The sequence below is a fragment of the Trichoderma aggressivum genome (assembly GCF_033847375.1).
Source record: "Trichoderma aggressivum f. europaeum strain CBS 100526 chromosome Unknown scaffold_010, whole genome shotgun sequence".
Taxonomy (NCBI): domain Eukaryota; kingdom Fungi; phylum Ascomycota; class Sordariomycetes; order Hypocreales; family Hypocreaceae; genus Trichoderma; species Trichoderma aggressivum.
The window spans coordinates 148,131-168,369 of NW_026946376.1; the positions used below are offsets into that span (position 1 = coordinate 148,131).

Consider the following 20,239-nt stretch of genomic DNA (forward strand, 5'->3'; position numbering starts at 1 on the left):
AATATTTTCTCAATTGGACACACGTAATGATTACGTCTCTTTCTTGTCTCCAGGCTCCCTATAGTACTCAGGATAAGATGGCTCATATCTATAATAGAAACAATATTACTATATGAAAGAGGATCAATAGGATGAGGAAGTCGATAAACGTACCCTAACAAGCGGCCCCCAATCCAATAAGCCAAGATATACTGAACCGAGCTAAGAAGCCACAGGGGCATCCAGAAGGGTGGTGTAGCCAGAGTTGCGGAGTCGTAGCAGATTAACATAATTTGAAACAAAGACGGCGCCATGTTTGCCATTCTACAATCCCTCTGATATCCGATCAGGTTTCGGATGAACTTTTCGTCAAAGCTGTTGTCGAGGCCTTGAGGCTCAGCCCAGACCTTGAAGATTAGGTCTTCTTGGCTGGAAGGATGTGCCCAGAATTTGTGGCTACAGTGTACAATTGGTTTAATATAAGAAGGATCTGGACCGGGATATGATGATGAAGCTGGCGGAAAGCTGAACAATAGGAATGAGATGAGAAGGAGGAGGAGCTCACCGTGTACCGGCTGGCACTTCAATTACGCCATCATCCTTCGAAGCCCTGATCTGCTTTCCGTCCTTATGGATCCCGATCACCCCTTGCTCGACTTGGAAATACTCGGCTTGCTTCCAGTGTATGTGGCTTTTCACATTTGTAAGCTTAATATATAGATAGAGAGCCAAGAAGAGAGGGCTTACAGGGGTGGGCCAGATAGTCCATCCTTCACCAAGGGATTATTGATGTAGTGTGTTTCCCTCACAACCCACCGGCCGTCCTCTTCTTTGAGAAACTCGAAGAGAGCAGCGTTGTCACTGGAGTAAATGTGCGAGCTGAAAGCGATCACCGAACGCTGCGGACGAGGCGAAAGCCACATCTGCCACGGACTGACCATCCTTTATTGTTCTTGTAGGTGAACAAATTCAGAAAGGATTCATATTAGATCACGATTAATCTTCAAAAAGTCAAGGAAATTAATACGAGGGGGAAGAGTACGTTAGATGAGTGATTTGGGCATTACGCATAAGATCTCTGATGGACTATTCTACGCATATTGAGGTGGGACACCTAACAACGAGACGGTATGATTCATAATCGAACAATGAGGGAAATTCTATTGAATAACAAACACATACCGGCAAACGAACTGGACCGTGCAGTAAATTGTCACAGCGTTGACGCAACACGAACACATGGCGGGGCCGCACAAGGACCAACTCGATATCGCGAGCCGCCACCACACCTGGCAGCTGATCCCTAAGGACTCTCACAGACTATTATCATAGCTCAATTTTTGTTTACCAATTCTTATATAGCGTCAATATTGGAAACATCTCCGAAGGATTACATATTGACTATATAAGTGAGCCTATAATGCGGGTGAGGTGTAATTGACATCCCTGTCCTACCTGTCTATTCAGCTCTCTACCTATGATGGCTGTTCTTATTGGTGGCTAGGCTATTGTTCATTTAGCAGCTGACACTTTTGACGAGATTCTCAGTTCCAATTCCCAATCGATGTGTTCCCCAAATACACATATTTCTGCACGCGGACGTCGTACAGCGCGTGTCATCCACATGCGGGATCGATATCGTATGTTTCATTCGTATTCAGCCGTGAGAGTGGCTAACCTCAGATGATTCTACTCAGCCTCAATGGGTCTGAAGTCTTGAAATTCAAGACCCCAAGATTTCCGATAGATCTTGTGAGAGAAATAAGTTCATATGATGCGGAATGAGTCCAGTAAGAGCACAGCACTATGGCTTTTCGGACATGGTAGCTTAGATGGCTAGTTTAAATGAGACATGGAACCTATTTTGTGGTATTCAATAGCGTATTTCAATCATCGATTTGCTCATCGTGCTCAATTGCTACTAAATGTTCCATTTCTAAAGCATCATGAATATCAGGCTCAGCAGCCTACTCGCCTTTGGGCTGGTATTATTTCCAGCCATTACGTCAAGCAGCCCAATTATTCCTCACTACTTTCGAGCAGTTGACATCTCCAAAACAATCACTCCGAAGCAAGTAGAAAGTGATCTCGGCAAAATCCTCTCCCAAGGCACTCTGATATTTGGCCCTTCAAGTCCCGCCTTTGCCAATGCTACCGAGAGATGGAATACGCGTTCTATGCCTGATGACATACAAGTTGTTATTGAAGTAGCCCAAGAATCCGATGTAGCTAAAGTGGTAAGCATGAATTTATATATTCCTCAAGATCAATCTTCTTAACTTTAGCGTTCTAGGTGACATACTGCTACCAGAATAGCATCGACTTCCTCGCGTATGCCAGGGGCCATGGTTCAACGAATACAATTTCCAAGTTCAGAGGCATTGAGATTAACCTGTCGAAGCTCACCGAAATCACAATCCAGCCTGACAAAAACTCGGCATTATTCCAAGGCGGAGTATATGCTGACTTGGCCATCAAGACAATTTGGAATAAAGGATACATCGTTCGTAAGTAACTTACATCTCCGCTCGGATACACCAGAGTGACTCGAGTTACTAAGATGGATATTCCATATCCCCAGCTACAGGCAGCAATGGCTGCGTCGGCCTCCTTGGACCAGCCCTAGGAGGCGGCCTAGGTCGATATCAGGGCCAATACGGCCTCATTTCCGATAACTTCGTCAGCTTAAATGTTGTTCTGGCTAATGGTTCCACCACAACGGTCAGTGCCACCTCCAACAAGGACCTTTTTTGGGCCATGAAGGGTGCTGGCCATAATTTTGGCATTGTTACCAGCGCCTACATCAAGATATATCCGAAAAAGGCCAATACTTGGCATTATCATAATTACGTCTGGTCACAAGACAAGCTTGAGACGGTCTTTGCGGCGCTGAACAAGTTCCAGGGGATGGGTCAGATTCCCACACTGATGGGCGTCAATTTTGGCCAGTTCTCTATCGAACCACAAATTAGTGAAACAGAGGCTGTTATCATCTGGTCATTTGCATATGATGGCCCGGCTAGTGATGCTGAAAAGCTCTTGGTTCCATTCAACGCAATTCCCGCCATCTCAAGCACCAAAGGTGATGTGTCTTACTCCGAGCTGTTAGTTGCGCAGCAAACGGATATAAACAGCGCATCATGCTTTTCACAGCCGTATGTTGGAAGTAATACCTGGCTTCAGACTTACAACATCACGTCTCAGCGCGAGATCTATAATCTCTTCAACAAACAAATCGCAAAGAACCCTAGTCTTGCTCCCGGGGCCCGCGCGTTTTTTGAAGGTTATTCTTCCACGGCCACTCAACTAATTGACCATGACTCTTCATCTTACCCTCACCGTGACGAATACTCGCTCGTGTAAGTCAACTTTAAATCAAAGTGCTCCCGTTGAAGGCATGAGATTGACCATGATACAGCTTCTTCGCTGTTGCTTCTCCGCCAGCTTTGGAAACTTTTGCTCGAGCTTGGGCTGATAAGACTTTGGCTATATGGCGTGCGGGCCAGCCTGGTCGTCGACCTGCAACGTATGTCAACTATGCCGTGGGAAGCGAGCCTCTCGAGTCTATCTACGGCTATGATGGCCAATTACAGCGGCTGCGGGCTCTCAAGTCCAAGTATGATCCTCTAAATAACTTTAGGTGGTACAACCCAGTTATCCCCTACAAGAATTGAGACATTAGGCATGGATAGCGTATATGGCGCTTTTCTATATACATGGTAGTGCAGGCGGAGAATGAGTCGGCATGGAGAAGGCTATGTATTCGGGTAGTGCAAATAGAGGATGTTGATACAATCCCTGGATGCCTCTACATTCGCTGCCATGTCTATCGATTTGATGCAGAGATGTATGTGGTGGATATCACATCTATGAAACTAGCTACTCTTGCCAGAGTCCTCCTTCAATGGTACAATGCGGTTGAGGACAATCTTCTCATCAGTACTATCGGAGTCAACAGCCTATTGAAAGTTAGCAAATAGTTCGCACAATTGATCATAAAGTAGTTAGAATAAGCTTACAAAATAAGCAACGCGCATGGCTTGGAACCGGACAGTCTCAGGGCCAACCTCGCCCGTCTTCTCGCCCTCAGCCTCAGGCCATGGTGCGCGACGTTTTACCTCGTGGAAGCCGGTCTCGATCAAAGCATTTGGCCAGATGGTCTCGCTGTTGGGGTTGACGTCGCTCAAGAGTCCTCCAGGAGCAGAACCGGGGCTATCTGACTTGAAGAGGGCCTCGTGAATGCGCACTTCGGTGGGGAGCGAGCCTTCGGGCACCCACTGGATATAAGTCTTGGGCTTCTTGCCCTCCTTGTCGTAGACAGCCCTGATCTCCTTGATAGCGCCTGTAGTTTCGTCCTTGGTGAAGGAGACAGCCTTGATGGGGTGGGGAACGTTCAAAAGACCGACAGTCTTGCCCGGGGCAAGGCGGAAGTAGTCCTTGCTGTCCACTTCGCGGAAATCTGAGCGATCGATGTAGACAGTCTTGGTGAGGCGGATAGTGTGGGATCCAAGCTTGGGGTCTTTGGGAGAGAAGGGGATATCAAGGTCTTGCTCTTCGCAGTCTTCGATTACTACCGGAACTGGGTCCAGGACAAGCATGAGACGGGGAACGGTCCTTTCGAGATAGACGCGAATAGATTGCTCAAAGCGCTTGATGTTGACCTGGGTAATGGAAGTGGTGACACCAAGTTCGTAAATGAAGGAAAGAAGTGCACCAGGTGGGATGCCTCGTCGTCGGATTCCTTTGATGGTGTACAGACGCGGGTCGTCCCATCCACGAACAACTTTGTTCTCGATCAGTGTTCTCAGGCCCCGCTTGCTCATGATTGTTCCGCTAAGGTTCAAGCGGCCGTACTCGCGCTGCATGGGCTGGAATTCCACCAGGAGCCTGTGTCCAGTTAGTGCTAGCCTAGGGAATTAAGAATACAATGATCAAAGACTTACTTGTTTAGCCACTCATAACTCTCTCGTGACATGATAAACTCGGTGGTACACAGACTGTGTGTGATGCCCTCGAAGCTGTCGCATAGGCAGTGTGCGAAATCGTAGGTTGGGTATATCCGCCACTTGGTGCCTGTCCGGAAGTGCGGTTCCTGATCCTTGGGGATTCGGTAGGCAGCGAGATCCCACATCTGAGGGTTCGGGTTGTTCTCAATGTCCTGCTTCATGCGAAGCCAGGCGCTTCTCGGCGCATATTCTCCATCTCTCATGCCACGGAACTTCTTGAGGTTGGTCTCAACATCCTGTTTCGCATGCTCGCATCGATATCTTGGGGACAAGCCGTCCTCGCCACCGCGCTGTTTCTTGGTCTCGACATCATCGCAATGGCACACATAGGCCTTTTCCATCTTGATCAATTCTTCGGCGAGGTCGTACATTCGCTGGTAGTTGTCGGAGGCATAGGTGATTTCACTAGGGGTGAACCCCAGCCATCGGATCGTGTCCTCGATGGCGACGAAGTATTCTCCCTTTTCGGCGTCGGGGTTCGTGTCGTCGAATCTAAGAATCTAAAGCCAATTAGCAACTCCTATGTCAAGAATGTAGGCGGTGGGGAAGCTTACGGTTCTGCCGCCGTGGAACTTGGCAAAGCCAAAGTTGACAGCAATTGCCTTTGCGTGACCAAGCTATCCGTCAAAGTCAGTAATCCAATGCTCTCTTGTGGCAATCAGGACACGAGATTCACATGAAGGTATCCGTTTGGTTCGGGAGGGAATCGCGTCACCACCGCCTCGGAAGGTCGCAGCTTGTAAACGTCGCCGAGGAATCCCTGCTTGAACATGGCGTCCGGGTCAATCACGCGCTCCTCGGGCTTAGCAGCGGGCTTGTTCGCCTCCGGGTTGCTGCTCTTCTCCTTCTGGGCATTGCTGCGAGATGCTGCTGCATTGGCCTTTCTGGCTCGCTTCTGGATGCGCTTCTTCAGCTCGTTCTTGGTCACCATGTCGCCCGTCTCCTCGTCCAGCACGAGCTTGGCCACCGCCTCGGCGACCGCGTCAGCCATGGTGAATGTGGTGTAATATCGTAGGACAAGTCGGTTTATCTGATATGCTATGATTTGAATGTCGAGAGAGAATCGAGTTGCGTTTCAGACTGTCTTGTCTATGTCTGCTGGTGACTCAGGGCTGGGAATGTCAAAAGTCACAAAGAAATGAAGCTGCTGCCCCTCCACGGCACGTGTGACTTTGCCCCTCTCCGTAGCAAGATAAGGCTGATAACAGAAAGAAAAATGATGACATAAGCACCCTTTTGCTCCAAGTCGCCGGAACAAGGTGCGCTAAAAGTGGCTGTAAAGGCCCTGTAACTGAGCACTGAAGCGCTGCAAGTTTCACTCATGGATGGCACACTTCATTCAGCACAGCCATCATCGTGACTTTCATGTTCACGCACCGATATCGCAGGCCAGTTATAAGACATAGATTGAGTCATAATCACATGAACTGGCGTTGATACGATATCTCTTTCTTCTCATTGAGCACTCAACGAAAATAATGAATTGAATTTGTTGGTCGATGATAGCTCTAAGCCTTCGATAAGCGAAAACTGCACATGTAGATGTGAAGCTGTTGGAACCGAGGCTGAGGCAAAACACCATCTTGCTCCTCTAGTCTTCGCGATCTTTGACAACTGGTATCATGAGTCGTTCGATAAGCTCATTTGAGTATCCAACTCACAGCCACTTCTTGTTTCCATGATGGGACACGTAAGTACCACCGCTGCCGCCCTCGATGCTTGCACTCTCCCACACAGCAATGACATCCCTCACAGCGGCTTCTGGAGATGATGGACCTTTAAAGTCGGGATTATACGTGACAAAGTTTTGAAACATGGCCCTGACTTTTCCCATTTGCTCTTGGGTTGCTAGCAAAAGGACCCGTTGTTAGCCAAGGTAGCTGATTAGGTAGTATCAGAGGGAACATTAGAGACACTCGTACCATTATTGTAGTGGCCAGTATCGGCCACGCCAGGACTGATGCTCATAAACAAAACGCCCTCTTTCTTGTACTGGGCGTGAAATTTGCCGATAGCAACATTCATGGCGGCCTTGCTGATGGCGTATCCTGGGGCAACCTGCAGCTCGAATTTGTTCATTGAATCCAGATCCGCCATGCCAGTGGACAAGGAGATGACCTTCTTCGCATTACCGTTGAGGATGAGAGGCATGTACAAGTTGAAGAGGTGGATGTTGGAAACCACATTGACCTTGAAAGACTTGAGTAAATCTTCTTCTAATTCCTTGGGATTGTTGCCTCTGCAAACAAGGTCAGAATATTGTTGAATTATGATTCGCCGTAGAAAGCGACAGGGATGGCTTACAAAACTCCAATGGGATCATAGGCATCGAACTCTGATACATATGCCGCGTTTGCGACGAGATAGTCAAGCGCTCCGCCAGTGATTCGGGCAGTGGCTGCCACAGCATTCTGCAATTGAACACTGCGTTTAGGAATCCGGCGCCAAATAGAACTCTCAAGACGAAATTTACTTGATACTCACCTTGACAGCGTCATAGTCTGTAATGTCAGCCTGCAAAATGTGAATGTTGGATCGTCCTGGCAGCTCTTGAGCTATGGCCTGTTCGGTCGCAGTCTTGTCTCGAACGAGGCCAACGACGGTGTTGCTCGGATCGCTGGATAATTGGCGCATGAATTCAAACTATTGGAGTGCTATCAATTAGAATTTCGTTTTAAATGCAAATTATGTGAGGATTTGTTACGTACTCCCAGGCCTCTGGAGGCACCGGTGACGACGTACGACGGCATCTTTAGACGGGATGAATGCCGAGATTAAATGAAGAGAGGTAGGGTAGAATAAAGTGTAAGAAGAGGATAAAGAGATGCAAAAGTATTGCTGAGATGTATGGGCTAGGATTGTTGATTTAGGGCAGGAACTATGAAGATAAAGTCGCTGCTTAGATACCTGATCTTGAATGTTTGGAAGAGGTGGGTGGGTGGAGTGCGGGCGACGTTAAGAACAACAACCACGTACAGAAGTCCAATGTTCGCTATTTAATGTCTCACCTAACCATCATTGAGCATGGACACGTCAGTTCTCAGGGGCTGTGTAACTGTTTGAGATGCTCTTGAAGAAATCAGCAGCTCTGGATCATCATCTGGACTAGGTAGCCTAGTCGAGACTGTGAACTTGATCTTGCGAAGTTTATCATCAGAAGTGTGTCTTGGTGAGTCTGTAATGAGGATCTCGACTACGTAGAGTGCTTGTGTTATCTTCTAGCTGAGATGGCTACTACTGAATATCCGACAACTGCCGAGAAGTCCCAGCCATCTCATGCAATATCCACTCGGCTCTTCAGATCATTCACGATTTTTGATGCGCCTACAAAATGTAGCTCTTCCATGGTTTCTTCCCAGAGTCTCTCTTCCAGTTCCTGGCCCTCTGGAGTGTACCAAAGCTTCGGATATCTATAAGGATGTATCTTAGCATGCGCGCTGAGACCAGCTGTTAGTCCAAGGGCAACACTTACGGCTTTATAGTCCAGTCACTGGTGAATGAGCCGTGACTTTTCTCTCCTTGAACCAATACCGCATCCAGATATGTAGTAGCAGCTACATTTACCGATCTCGCCAGAATCCATTGACCAATAGCAATCAACTTCATCATTAAAGCAGGATATCCACGGAAGAAATCAGTGCCACCTGTCATGCCGGGATTGGACACATTGACAACCACATCATTGGGATTGACAAATTCTGCCAATTTGGAGATAAACATTGTTTGTAATAGCTTCGACTTGCCATACCAAGAGAACTGGCTGAAGGCCGCTTCTTGTTGGAACTGCTGTAATACCGGCCCTTTGAGCTCGAGCTCATTCTTGTACATGAGATCTGAACCCACGACACTGATAACAGGCGGTTGGGAGTTAGCATTAATTTTCTTGGCTTTGAGAATGGAGAGAAGCAAGATGGTCAGGAGAGCCGTCGACAGATAGTTAACCTGCAGCGTGACTTCGTTTCCTGTTTCCTGCGCGACAGTGTAGGGCGTCTTAATAAGGCCGGCGTTAAGAATCGCAATATCGATCCGATTCAAGCTCTCGCAGCGACTGGCAAAAGCGCGGACAGAATTATATGATTCCATGTCCACGATCCAGACGGATATCAAAGCGGAGGGAAAGCTTTGGCGCAACTGAGCCGCCGCCACATCGCCCTTGGTCTGAGAGCGGACACCCATGATCAGGTGTGATAGCCCCAGCTGAAGCAGCTGCCTGCATGCCGAGAGCCCAAGTCCGACATTACTTCCAGTGACAATGGCGACTTGGCCCTCGAGCGTAATTCCTGTGGGCAAAGGTTTGGGCCGAGTGAATTGACGCCATAGAAAGCCGAGAGTAGTGGCCTCAAATGAAGCTTCACTTTCGAGCTGGCTCGACATCGCGGCTGGATTATAATTGAGTCTGTCGGATAACCGTTTTGAGATAAATTTGTTCACAAATCAATAGTCGACGTAATGGCAGAAATATTTTCCTGTCAATTCACCACACACGTACGAAAATTTGTACTCCAACAGAGGATTCAGATACGTCGTACAAACTCACCGACATGATTCACGGGCCGGTCTTGATCAAGCCCTAGCCCGGTGCAAAACCAGCGCTGAGATCGCAGCTTGGCTCTAATCCCGCCGCAATATTAATCTAGTCCCTCATGTTGGAATAGAAACGGCTGGCGGCTTGTTGTTTGTTGGCTGAACTCGCTGCTTTGGCAGCAACGGACAGCCCGACCAGCTTCTATGGAAGAACATCAACCAACAACAGCGGACTCGACGGATTACCGAGCCGGCCAAGATTACCCCGACCGTGTTTTTGCTTGCGCTGGTAATCAATCCAATACATACACGGAGAGGCTGTCCAAAAGACGCAAATAAACGAACAGAGGCGATTCTAACGAGCTGAAAGCCTGTAGCGCTTCACCCGATGGCCATGGCGTTGGTTGGCCTGCAGAGAGCATCTACAGGGGACTTGAAAGGATTGGATGGTACATGTAAACGGCTTGTCACCCTGCACCGACTCCGTTTCGGAAAACAGAGGGGCCAAGTCTGCAAAATGCCGTTGCATACGATGATCAGGTCTCCGAGGGCGAAATGAGTTGGAATCTACCGCATAGTCGACATTCCCTCCCAGCCAAAGGTCCACCACCTCGTTTGCAGGGATGAGGTGCTCTACGCCCGTACATGTACTCCTAGGCAAGACATGCAAAAATCCTCCCGAATCCTTCTTAGAAAAATAATGGCATCTATCAGCTCAATATATTCTTCTCATAAATAATAGAGACTTGGAGCTCTACTGGTGCCGGAAGAGACGGCTGGTATTCCTCTGCTAGTAGCTCTGAAGGACTTCGTCTATCCCCTCACGCCATGGCTGCTGGAATAAAAAATTTGCAGAATGGGAAATAGTCTTCTCAGTCTTTTCAGCCTGTAGCTATATTGATTGAGCTTTGATCTCCAGACCTTGCGAGCGATTCGGATGTGCCTCTGCAAGCGCAAAGCGAGGAATCTGAGAAGGCCTCTAAGGAAGAAGAGTACATGTCCGGATTCAAGCTATGTTTCATGCTACTCTCTCTCATCTTCAGTATTTTTCTTGTTTCCCTGGATATAGTGAGCCCACCCTCGGGTCCTTCAACTTGCATCTATCTAATTTGTTTCTCAGACTATTGCTGCTACAGCAATCCCAGCCATTACGAATCAGTTTCATGGCATTGAAGGTCAAGCGTGATACAGTGCAATATATCTCATGACATCTGGTGGCTTTCAGTCGACATGGGGCAAAATATATCAGTATATTAGCTGCACAATTCTAGGAATTGGAGCCGCGGATGTGAACTCTGGCGCCTACACCATCTGTGCCTACATATCTGAGCCCAAGAAGAGGGCAGTTCATACTGCTATTTTAGGTGCCATCTTCGATATTGGCAGCATTCTGGGTCCTTTGCTGCGGGGGTGTCTTCTCCGAGGAGTCTATTTGGCGACGATGAGTATATGAAAAATTAATTCAACTACGACACAACTAACGATAGGTATCTACCACGTGTTTCTGCATCAATTTTCCCATTGAAGTTCTCCCAATCACTCCAACAATATTGCTCTTCAACACCCCTAAAGCCTCAAATCCCCGGGAAGCGCCGATGAAGGAGAAATGACTTCAACTTGATCCTCCTAGAACGATCATTCTGATGGGAGCAATCATAACTTATCTCATGGCTGTTTACCATGGTGGTCAGATAAACTCATGGAACTCTGCGCTTGTGATTGGGCTTCTTGTGACCTCCATTGTTTTCTTCATCATCTTTGCGTTTATCGAACGCTGGCAGGACGAAAGAGCCATGGCCATCCCCAGGCGGCGCGCTCTTTTCCATGATCTATTATTTCCCTCTCTATTTCCAAGCCATACGCGCAACTGATCCTCTCATATCTGCTGTCCACAACCTACCGTTTATCACTGCTGTCATGACTTAAGCCATTTGGTTCTGGCATCTTCATCTCCACCACTGGTTTGGCCACACCTGTTATGGTTGGTGGATCGGCAATAACAACACTTGGATGTGGTTTTTGCTGCTTGTTCGACCTCAATACTAGAGACGGTGTTTGAATCGGAATCCATGTCGTTGTCGGTCTCGGTCTCGGTTGCGCATTCCAAGTGCCCATAATGGCCGTTCAAGTTAGCGTTGATGTGTCCAATTTACCAGCTGCAGCAGCCATGATACTGTGCTTTCAACCTATGGACAGCGCCATCTGGGCATCCGCGTCACAGTTAGTCTTCATCAATAGGATGTTGATTGCTGTGCCACAATTTGCGCCCGGCGTAGGTCCCCAACAAATCGTGAGCACCAACGTGGGAGAGTTGCGAAAAGTTTTCGGATCAGACGAAATACTAGGAACTCTCTCGGCTTACCTCAATGGAATCGGAGTAGCATATTTACTGTGTTGTGTCGTGGCAGGTGCTTCTCTAATGGTTGGAGTTTTCTTGCAATGGAACAGGCTTGATACAGATGCTCTAAAGGAGGCTGGATGGACCGCAGCATAGAGTTCATACGGTCTGGTGTTTAAGCTGGGATTTTAGTGCTTAAGCGGCAATAACAGTGACATTGTACAAGAACATATGGGTTATTTGTTTATATGTCGTATTGTGGGAGCTATAATGAGCCATGTTATGTTATACACGTATCCATTGTCTATTGACAGTATGCGTTTTACATACCCGTTTCGGTCAAGGTCACCAAATTGAACATCCCAATGTTTCTATAAATGAGGTATCTTAATTTAGGCCGCTAAAGTCACGTTTTACATGGACTGTACTGCCTAGTGGTCTCCCCATGAAGATTGTTTGTGGCTCGCTTTGCTCCTTACCGAGCCGCATAGTCGTATTCGTACTACACGGGCCCATACGACTTAATGCTGAGAACAAGGTTCTTCAAGATTAACATCTGTTTAGTTCACCATCTTCTAGGCAATCGATTCTCCTAGCAGCCAATCTTCGACGCAAAACCACCATCTCCGAGGGATCATCCCCTCCTCTTGCAGCGCGATAAGTAGATGGAAGCTTTACTCCGCAAGTCTGTGTCTCGTATTGCAAATGCAACCGTCATCGGGGCATTGTTCTTGGGCTGACCCCTCAACTAGTTTATATCCTCATGCCTGATTGGCATCTTCAGCTTGGCAAATGAAGTCGTACAGACTCACAATTACGCGGCCGACGATAACACGGCCATTGGCATGACGCCAATTCCGCCAGCCTTGACTGTCAGCTGCAAAATACCTCTGTGATTGGTGATAAAGAAAAGAGACCGACATGCGGCAATTATGCCGTAGCCCGGTAACGTTACGGTGAGGGTTCATCTACACCTGTCCAATGCCGGGATTGCCCAGTGAAACACATTATCTTCTGTACAACTCGGGGCCTTGGCAGCTGAAAACTTACACGAGATAAGAGTACATCTTGTTAAAAGAGATACACACCCAAGGTAGGAATTTCCCATTATAATAAAGAAAGAGCCGCAACACCAGCTATTTTGCTAATGAAAGCTAAAGTTCTAAATACCATCTGATACGTATACAGCTACTCTATAGGTAATCTTCCCATCCTTTCAGCTCTTGTATGATGCCTGATAACCTCTGCTCCACCGCAGGCAGAAGCACGTCATTGATGTCGTGTTTCTTGAGTCGTGTTACCGCGGCCAGGAGCTCCCTGCATCGTACCAGCAATGACACTCGTAAAATATGTGCCCACTCATGTTTCGACTCAACATGATAGTCTCCAACGTTGCATAACCTCGCTGCGTATGAGCTTTCGTCCTCAACTTCTTGCCGTATCTGGCGGATGCAGCCAGCTACGCCTCGTTCCAGATAGAGTGAGAGACCCTCTATGACAAGCACTATCAGCTTGGTCGTGGCCCGAGGTGTTTGGCTGTGATCGCAAGAGAGCCAAGAGTTGAGCCGAGCCAAAGCAATCTTCTGGTAGCCCAGTACACCGTCGCTAGACACCTCCATTTTGTTGTGGTATTGGAGCTCCAGCTCCTCCAGCATGTGTAGTGCAGATTGAGCGCATGCGCAGAGGTCTCCGTCGTTTATCGAAGAGCTATCCTCCAGGAACAGGCTTTCTGCGGTTCTGTGAGTATTGTGCGGCGCTATACACGACGGTTGGCTCTGTGAGGGCGAGATGCTGCTGCTCGAAGTAATACTGCTGAGATCCCCGAGGGTGGAATTCAATTGATCAAAGTCTGTTATGAAGAGACGCTCCACGTTAGCTGGCCAGTCCACCGTCGTCCAAACCACCCAAACACTCAACTTGAAACATACCCAGAGAAAAATTGTTGCCCAAGCCAGCGCAGTGTAACGAAAAGTCTGAAGGGCTGAAATCCAGAGAGGGCGAAAACCCTGAGCTTGGGCCAGTCGAAGCAAAAGGATGCGTCTCGCGGTTAGACGCAGATGCAGACAAGCAGCCGTCTTCTTCATTGTTGAGTCCCGTTTCATTGATTGAGATACTTTTTCGGCCGTCATGACATTCGGTTGGAGCAGAATTCTTTTGCCTCTTCGCACCACGTTTGGATCTCTCGGGAAACACGCATGTGATACCAGTTTCCCGACATCTCTGACATCCTGTGTTTTCTCCTGAACATTTGACCTATTTTCACTGGTATTAGTATCGCGCATGCGCCCCTCATTCTGCGGGATGAGGAGTCCAGCCAAACCTTTCGAGCACGGCATTCTTTGCATGCAAGCCTCGATTGTCGGTATTCGCCAAAAGTATGATTGCTTGCCATCTTGGATACACTTTCGGCTTCCGTAGAATTATTTGCGTAAGAGATTGTGCAGAACATTTTTTCTTCCGTTTCTCTTTCCTAAGTTGGATTTATTCTGGTTAGAGTCCCGGTATTGCAAGATTGGAGAGTGCGCTTTCATAAAGACGAGAAATGGAGCTGCGATCCGGCAATGATGCAAATAAGACCGAGGAAAACAGACAAATCATCGTCCTTGGAACATGAATGAATGGCACATTGAATTAGTTCAAGTGTGACATCGAGGGCATCTTGAAGATGTCTGGAACTTCCGTATCACACAAGCAGCAGAGAGCTGTTTTCTATAAGAGATCTGGTAGGACGTCACAGCCGTATAACAGATCTACAAGACCACCTCCTCACACTCACCCACCTTTCTCCAAGGGATTCACAGAACAGGCGGGAACGACGACGCCAGCCACATACCGTTATGTCAATCTCAATTCCTACAGGCTACTTGCATTGTCACACGAGGCTCTCCTAGTTTCCCACAAGGTCCATCCTAGCGCTCACCTATCCACATCTGCATGCAGCCCCCTCCAAATCCGAATAGAAATTACGATGGTCTCTTCTGGGCATTCGTACGACATTTTAGCTATCCACCATAGCTATACACGTGATGGACCCTTCCTAGTGACTGCACATGGACGAGCAGCCACAAAGAAGCAGTGGCTTTTCCGGGGTCACACAACACTACAAACATGGTCTAGATCTACGGCATTCCGAAGCCCTTGATGAGCTACCAAAGTTTATTACGAGGGGCGCGATATCTAGCAGGTGGGAAATCTGACGCTTGGGCAAAGGTGGTTTGGCTCAGCCGTCGCGGATAAACTCAAAGGAATAGCGTGATATCGTTACCATTTTAGAGGACCTCTTGGCCATAACCAGGTGCCAACCTTGGCAAATCCTGGCTGACGACGTAGGATTTGAGTGTTTGCTAGAGTGCTGTCCGATCCATCTTTTTTGCTGATTAACTAATATGTTGCCGGAGGCTTTTCTCTGCTTACAATTGGATTCATTTTGAACTAGAAGCCATGCACGTGTCAAGGCACAGCCGCTGCCCATCCGTCAATCGGTGTATTGAAACTCCCGGATGAGTGCATTGAAGAGTGTGGAGTACTCCAACGTTACACAGGTGAAGCCTCATTGCATGACTCGGAACGTTGATGTCGCCGAAGGGGAATGAAGATCATCAGACGAGGGGCTCGGTTTATTAAAATTATCAATCTACATAATCCATGCATCTCTCTGCATTTAATGAATCTCTCACAACGGAAAAAGGCTGAGAAATGATGACTGACGTATTGAAGATAAAAATGAAAATTAGAAGAGAAACAAATTGCTCTGCACGCTGACAATCTCTCAGCCAATGTCCTCTAAATAAAGAGTGACTAATAATGCTGTTAACTTGGTTAAAAAAAGGTGAGACATTTTGGTTAAGCTTCATATCTCATGTCATGGACTCGTCCTTCTCAAAGGCACCACAAACGCTGTGTTACGGGGTCCTATTGATACTGCTCGATCCACCTTGCTCTTTAAGCTTGCGTGATACCTCATTCAAGCCAGTCCTGCTCTTGTAAATGCCATCCAAAGCACCGACCGGTAAGAATGAACCAATCCGCGCCGCCATAGCATGCTTGCCTTTCCAAACCCAGAGCGGCGGGCTGGGTTTGTTGAGCTCTTTTACGACATCCTCTGCCCATTTGAACGGATCTGCACCCGTAGCAGTTGCTTCTTCTCCCGACATCCACTTCTCAACCGCCTCTTTGGCAACGTTATAGATTGAGGTGGGTGGCAGCGAGATATGAGGTGCGTTGGCATGGAAAGTCGATTTAACAGCGCCCGTCACTAGGTTGGTCACCTTGACTCCGAAGGGGGCAAGTTCAAGCCGTAGCACTTCACTAAAGTTCGCTGCGGCAGCTTTAGAGGCATTGTAGGCTCCCGAGAATGGCATGGAGGCGTGAGGCAGTGCCATGCATGAGGTGTTGTTAACTACCAAGCCACCGGTGGATGACTTGACAAGCAGCGGGAAGAAAGCACGCGTAACAGTAATGAGAGAAAAGACGTTGAGTTCGAATAACTGCCGGGTCTGGTCAATGTCAAGATCCAGGACTGGCATCGAATAACCAGCGCCAGCATTGTTGATGAGGACGTCCAAAGAGCCACCAGTAAGCGCTGAGATTTGAGCCACACAGGCTGCTATGGACTCGTCCGAAGTTGTGTCAAGCTGCACAATCTCAATACCCGCGCCTTGAGCCGTCTTTAGCTTGGCCAAGTTACGGGCTGAGGCAAAGACTCGCCAGCCATTTCTGTGAAAGGCACGGGCGAGTTCCGAGCTCAAGCTCCCGTCTGAACATCCGGATATAAGCACGGTTCGCTTGGCGACCATTGCTATACGTAGTGATGATGTTGCAATGCTGTGTGTTCCCGACTTGTTGTTTTCGTTAGTGGCGGTGATATGCGTGGTGCCGCAGGAGGTTGAGGACTGAGTTATGTTCTTGGTGGCTCGAGACTAAAGATGGCTCAAGGGGGCAAAAGTGGACAATCTTTAGATTTGAATCCTTGTCGATTCATGATAGACACTGCGAGACATTAACTTTTGACAAAAGTTCCCATAAACTGGTATTTAAGGCTCTTGTTTGCTGTCAGTAAAGAGTCAAAGACAGTCTCGGCATCCTAATTGCCCCGGTCCACATCCCTCAACCCTGCTTCGGACAAGCCAGAATCGGCCTTTGACGGCTCAACCACGCGATTTGGTTGGTCGCCACTGGCACAGCGCCTTGTAGCCCATTTGTGCGGACACTATTCGGATCTTTTAGTCTCCGCGCTGGTGCTCCGTACCTTTGGCTTGTTGGTCGAAGGCTTCTCTCATGGTTTGCAAATCGGAGCAGAGACAAAGAATCCACTGCGAGCGCCACATTGTTCTGTAGTCCGGCTGAGGTAGCACAGAGCTGAGGCGAGACTTTTGCGGCACAATATGAAGTGCGAGGTACATGTGGGAGTCCGTAGGCGGATTGCGTCAAACGGCAAAGTACAGCTTGAATGGCTCCAGCTGACCTGACGCACGATGCATTTATATCGCCATTTACTAGGGTGGCAAGAATGGCGAAGATTCATCTGAAGTTCAGCATCTACAATTAGGAACGGACTCTGTGTAGAGGGGTAGACTTTCATTAGTTAATACTTCCGACCTAAGTGCATTAGAAGGCGAAATGTGTGTCGTGTGTGCTGATAGAAGGTATGTATCGATATACAGGGGTCTATGTTGAATTGTTCTGTGGCGCTGCGTCCCCTGCCGTTACATATGCCTCGACTTATTATTACAACTAGAGCAAATAATTGATGGTAGCAGAAAGTAGAGATAGTAATAGAATTTTAGAGGGCTGGATGTCTACTACTTATAGGCATATAGGAGGTGGGGGAGGGGGCTTTGCTTGCATCACTTGGGTGCCGACCAGCATTTCCCCATACAAAGGCAACCTTAATAGAAGAGCTGGCTCTAGTATACTGTTCAAACACACACGATTGGATTCTTCTCTTAGGGAGACCGCCGCAGTCTATTAGTTGGATTATACCTTCATGACAAAGGCCAGGCTCCTGATCGCTAGTTTAGTGATCGATCTGGCAGAATCAGTCGCCTATACGTAACAATATCAAAGCCGAACGTCCCCAACTCCATCATGAGCCAGTTCCCCGATGTAGTATCATAACTTCCGGTACCTATACATATCCAGATAAGCGTTGCTGAGTGACCCATCGGCTCCTACCTAATATTCCCATCGCGGGGCCCATCTTGACGATTAGACTTACATATAGAGAAGGTCCATAGTAGACTCGCACCATAGGCATTGTCCCCAATCTAAAGCGCGTGGGATGTTTCTCATCCTTTCCTTTTATTATAAACAAATTATGCCGTCTACCTCGCTATTCGCAAAGTGTTCTCACCGCTCATCAATTGGCGCCTACAACTTCGGCAACGTCGACTTGCGGGGTTGAAATATTGCTCTCCCCGCACCTTTAAAAACGAGCCAACAACAAACCATCATCAATCATGTATCTTGAAGTTGATCCGCGCGGTGATACTTTAATTATCCTTCAAGATCCAAAGGATCAGCCCTTCTCTCCGTCGGATACAGGTATTACTCTCCCATTCAACTCTGGAACCATCAAAGCATGGGCCAATCAGGCCCGGTTTCATTCCTCAACCCATTAAGAGGGGTCACTGTCTCCTAAGCCAACTACTCTTCGATTGACCTGAAGATTGACTTTTTATATAGAAAATGAGGCTGCCTCTAAAGACCAATCTCAGAATCGATTTCTTGTTTCGAAGAAGCATCTTGTGCTAGCATCTCCACGCGCTGGCAAAGTGCTTGAAGGATCTTTCAAAGAAGCCATCCCGGGCGAAGATGGTCTCTTTCGCTGGGAGTTTGCACCAGTATTTGACCCAAAGGCCTTTGAAACTGTGATGAAGATTATTCACGGACAGACACGTTACATTCCAAGGAAAATAGATCTTGCCTTACTCTCTCAAATAACCGCAATCGTGGATGACTTGCAATGTCATCATGCCCTTTGGTTCTTTGCCAAAGGTTGGTTGAGCCAAATTGAAGATCCAATTCCATCCGAAATTTGTGAGGATCTCATGAGATGGATCTTGGTTTCATTTGTATTTGAGGAACCGGAACTTTTTAAAAACGCGACAACCACGGCCATACGATATAGCACAGATGTTATACCCACCTTCGATCTTCCTATACGCCCCAAAGTCCTTGGTAAGTCGCAAATTCTCTAGTAAGATGATACGCTGACCTAGCCAGATGACTTGAGCGTGAAAAGGGGAGATGTACTCCGCAATCTGTTTTCCCTTCTGAATGACCTGGAATGCCAACTACTTGGTGAATCCATAGGATGCAATAAGGGCTGTAGAGCCATGCTCCTTGGTACATTGGGCCAAGGTTTGTGGTTGAGCTCGCTGTCACCTTTCCCTCTTCCGCCATACTTCTCATTAAGCATCAGTTCGACCCTTCAAAAGGTGACAGCAATCGAGTCACTGGATTATTATTGTGAGGAGGAAAAAATTACAGGTCAAACATCTGGAGCTTGGATACTTGAGAAAAGACCCTCGCCACGAGGAAAGCAATCCCAAACATCTTGGCTTCGAGCATTCGATGAACCGGTACCTTCAAAATTGGGGCGTCATGGGTGTCTCTTAAAAGATCATCTCAACAAACTAATCGATATTACTAATTCTAAAATTGAGGGGTTAGAACTAGCGAAATATTTAGGCGCATAGTTATAAGCAATGAGATGTCTGTAGTCATTAATATATCCTTAGCACCAAGGCTCTCTCCATACATCTACGATCAAAATAAACACTGGTGTCTAAAGTCCCAACTGTTGCGAATTGGGAAGGAATCTATCACGTTCCGGTATTGTATCTTTCATAGATAGCCGGATCTGTCAGATCGATCGATAAACACCAGGCCAATCGGGCAGTAGTTTAACGGAGTGACAGATTGTCACAAATACTAGTTAGTTCTGGTTGAAAAAGGGAATATGGAAGAAAGGACGAAAGTGACAGTTATCTTGCAATGTTGCCAGCTGCTTTTCACATATCAGTGATAGATTTCTAACATTCTCATGTTAAAAAAGAGAAAGTTAGCGCAAAGGCGAAGTGGGTGGTAACATTCATCGTATACAAAGCCATCTCGATATAGACACCCACTGGGCTGTGGAAGCACTTTTATCCTTGTTGAGCGATTGCCTTTCCTATAAATAAGGGTTCAGCTCATTGGTGGTTTGGGGTTCTAGAATGTTATCAAGGGGCCAGGTGGTTAGCGAGCTTGAATACATAGGTCCCTGAAAAATATATGTAATTGAAGATTAGTCTGACCTTTATACACATCGATGTATAAAAGTACACAATATAAGATAATTGCGATTGTATCTAAGTTTTATATTCGGTTCAAATTATTCCGAATCCCA

General features: G+C 47.4%; 6 protein-coding genes across 6 annotated transcripts; 1 reads left to right on the top strand and 5 right to left on the bottom strand.

Moving 5' to 3' along the window:
* Positions 1-30: 30 nt before the first annotated feature.
* On the bottom strand, positions 31-920 carry Triagg1_3436 (uncharacterized protein; the record flags this gene model as incomplete). The annotated part of the gene is made up of 4 exons (XM_062897728.1): positions 31-88; positions 154-435; positions 545-670; positions 727-920. 4 exons carry the CDS (start codon positions 918-920, stop codon positions 31-33), a joined length of 660 nt encoding a protein of 219 aa, XP_062757425.1.
* Positions 921-1,925: 1,005 nt separating this feature from the next.
* Positions 1,926-3,653, top strand: Triagg1_3437 (CAZyme family AA7; the record flags this gene model as incomplete). The annotated part of the gene is made up of 4 exons (XM_062897729.1): positions 1,926-2,216; positions 2,273-2,486; positions 2,561-3,338; positions 3,398-3,653. 4 exons carry the CDS (start codon positions 1,926-1,928, stop codon positions 3,651-3,653), a joined length of 1,539 nt encoding a protein of 512 aa, XP_062757426.1.
* Positions 3,654-3,854: 201 nt separating this feature from the next.
* On the bottom strand, positions 3,855-5,976 carry Triagg1_3438 (uncharacterized protein; the record flags this gene model as incomplete). The annotated part of the gene is made up of 5 exons (XM_062897730.1): positions 3,855-3,938; positions 3,999-4,866; positions 4,923-5,485; positions 5,540-5,602; positions 5,662-5,976. The coding sequence occupies 5 exons, from the start codon at positions 5,974-5,976 to the stop codon at positions 3,855-3,857; spliced, it is 1,893 nt and encodes a 630-aa protein (XP_062757427.1).
* A 666-nt stretch (positions 5,977-6,642) lies between these two features.
* Positions 6,643-7,735, bottom strand: Triagg1_3439 (uncharacterized protein; the record flags this gene model as incomplete). The annotated part of the gene is made up of 5 exons (XM_062897732.1): positions 6,643-6,833; positions 6,908-7,224; positions 7,290-7,396; positions 7,470-7,628; positions 7,694-7,735. The coding sequence occupies 5 exons, from the start codon at positions 7,733-7,735 to the stop codon at positions 6,643-6,645; spliced, it is 816 nt and encodes a 271-aa protein (XP_062757428.1).
* Positions 7,736-8,259: 524 nt separating this feature from the next.
* On the bottom strand, positions 8,260-9,359 carry Triagg1_3440 (uncharacterized protein; the record flags this gene model as incomplete). Its single annotated transcript, XM_062897733.1, has 2 exons — positions 8,260-8,395; positions 8,458-9,359. 2 exons carry the CDS (start codon positions 9,357-9,359, stop codon positions 8,260-8,262), a joined length of 1,038 nt encoding a protein of 345 aa, XP_062757429.1.
* Positions 9,360-15,749: 6,390 nt separating this feature from the next.
* Positions 15,750-16,643, bottom strand: Triagg1_3441 (uncharacterized protein; the record flags this gene model as incomplete). The annotated part of the gene is made up of 1 exon (XM_062897734.1): positions 15,750-16,643. The coding sequence occupies one exon, from the start codon at positions 16,641-16,643 to the stop codon at positions 15,750-15,752; it is 894 nt and encodes a 297-aa protein (XP_062757430.1).
* Positions 16,644-20,239: the final 3,596 nt, after the last annotated feature.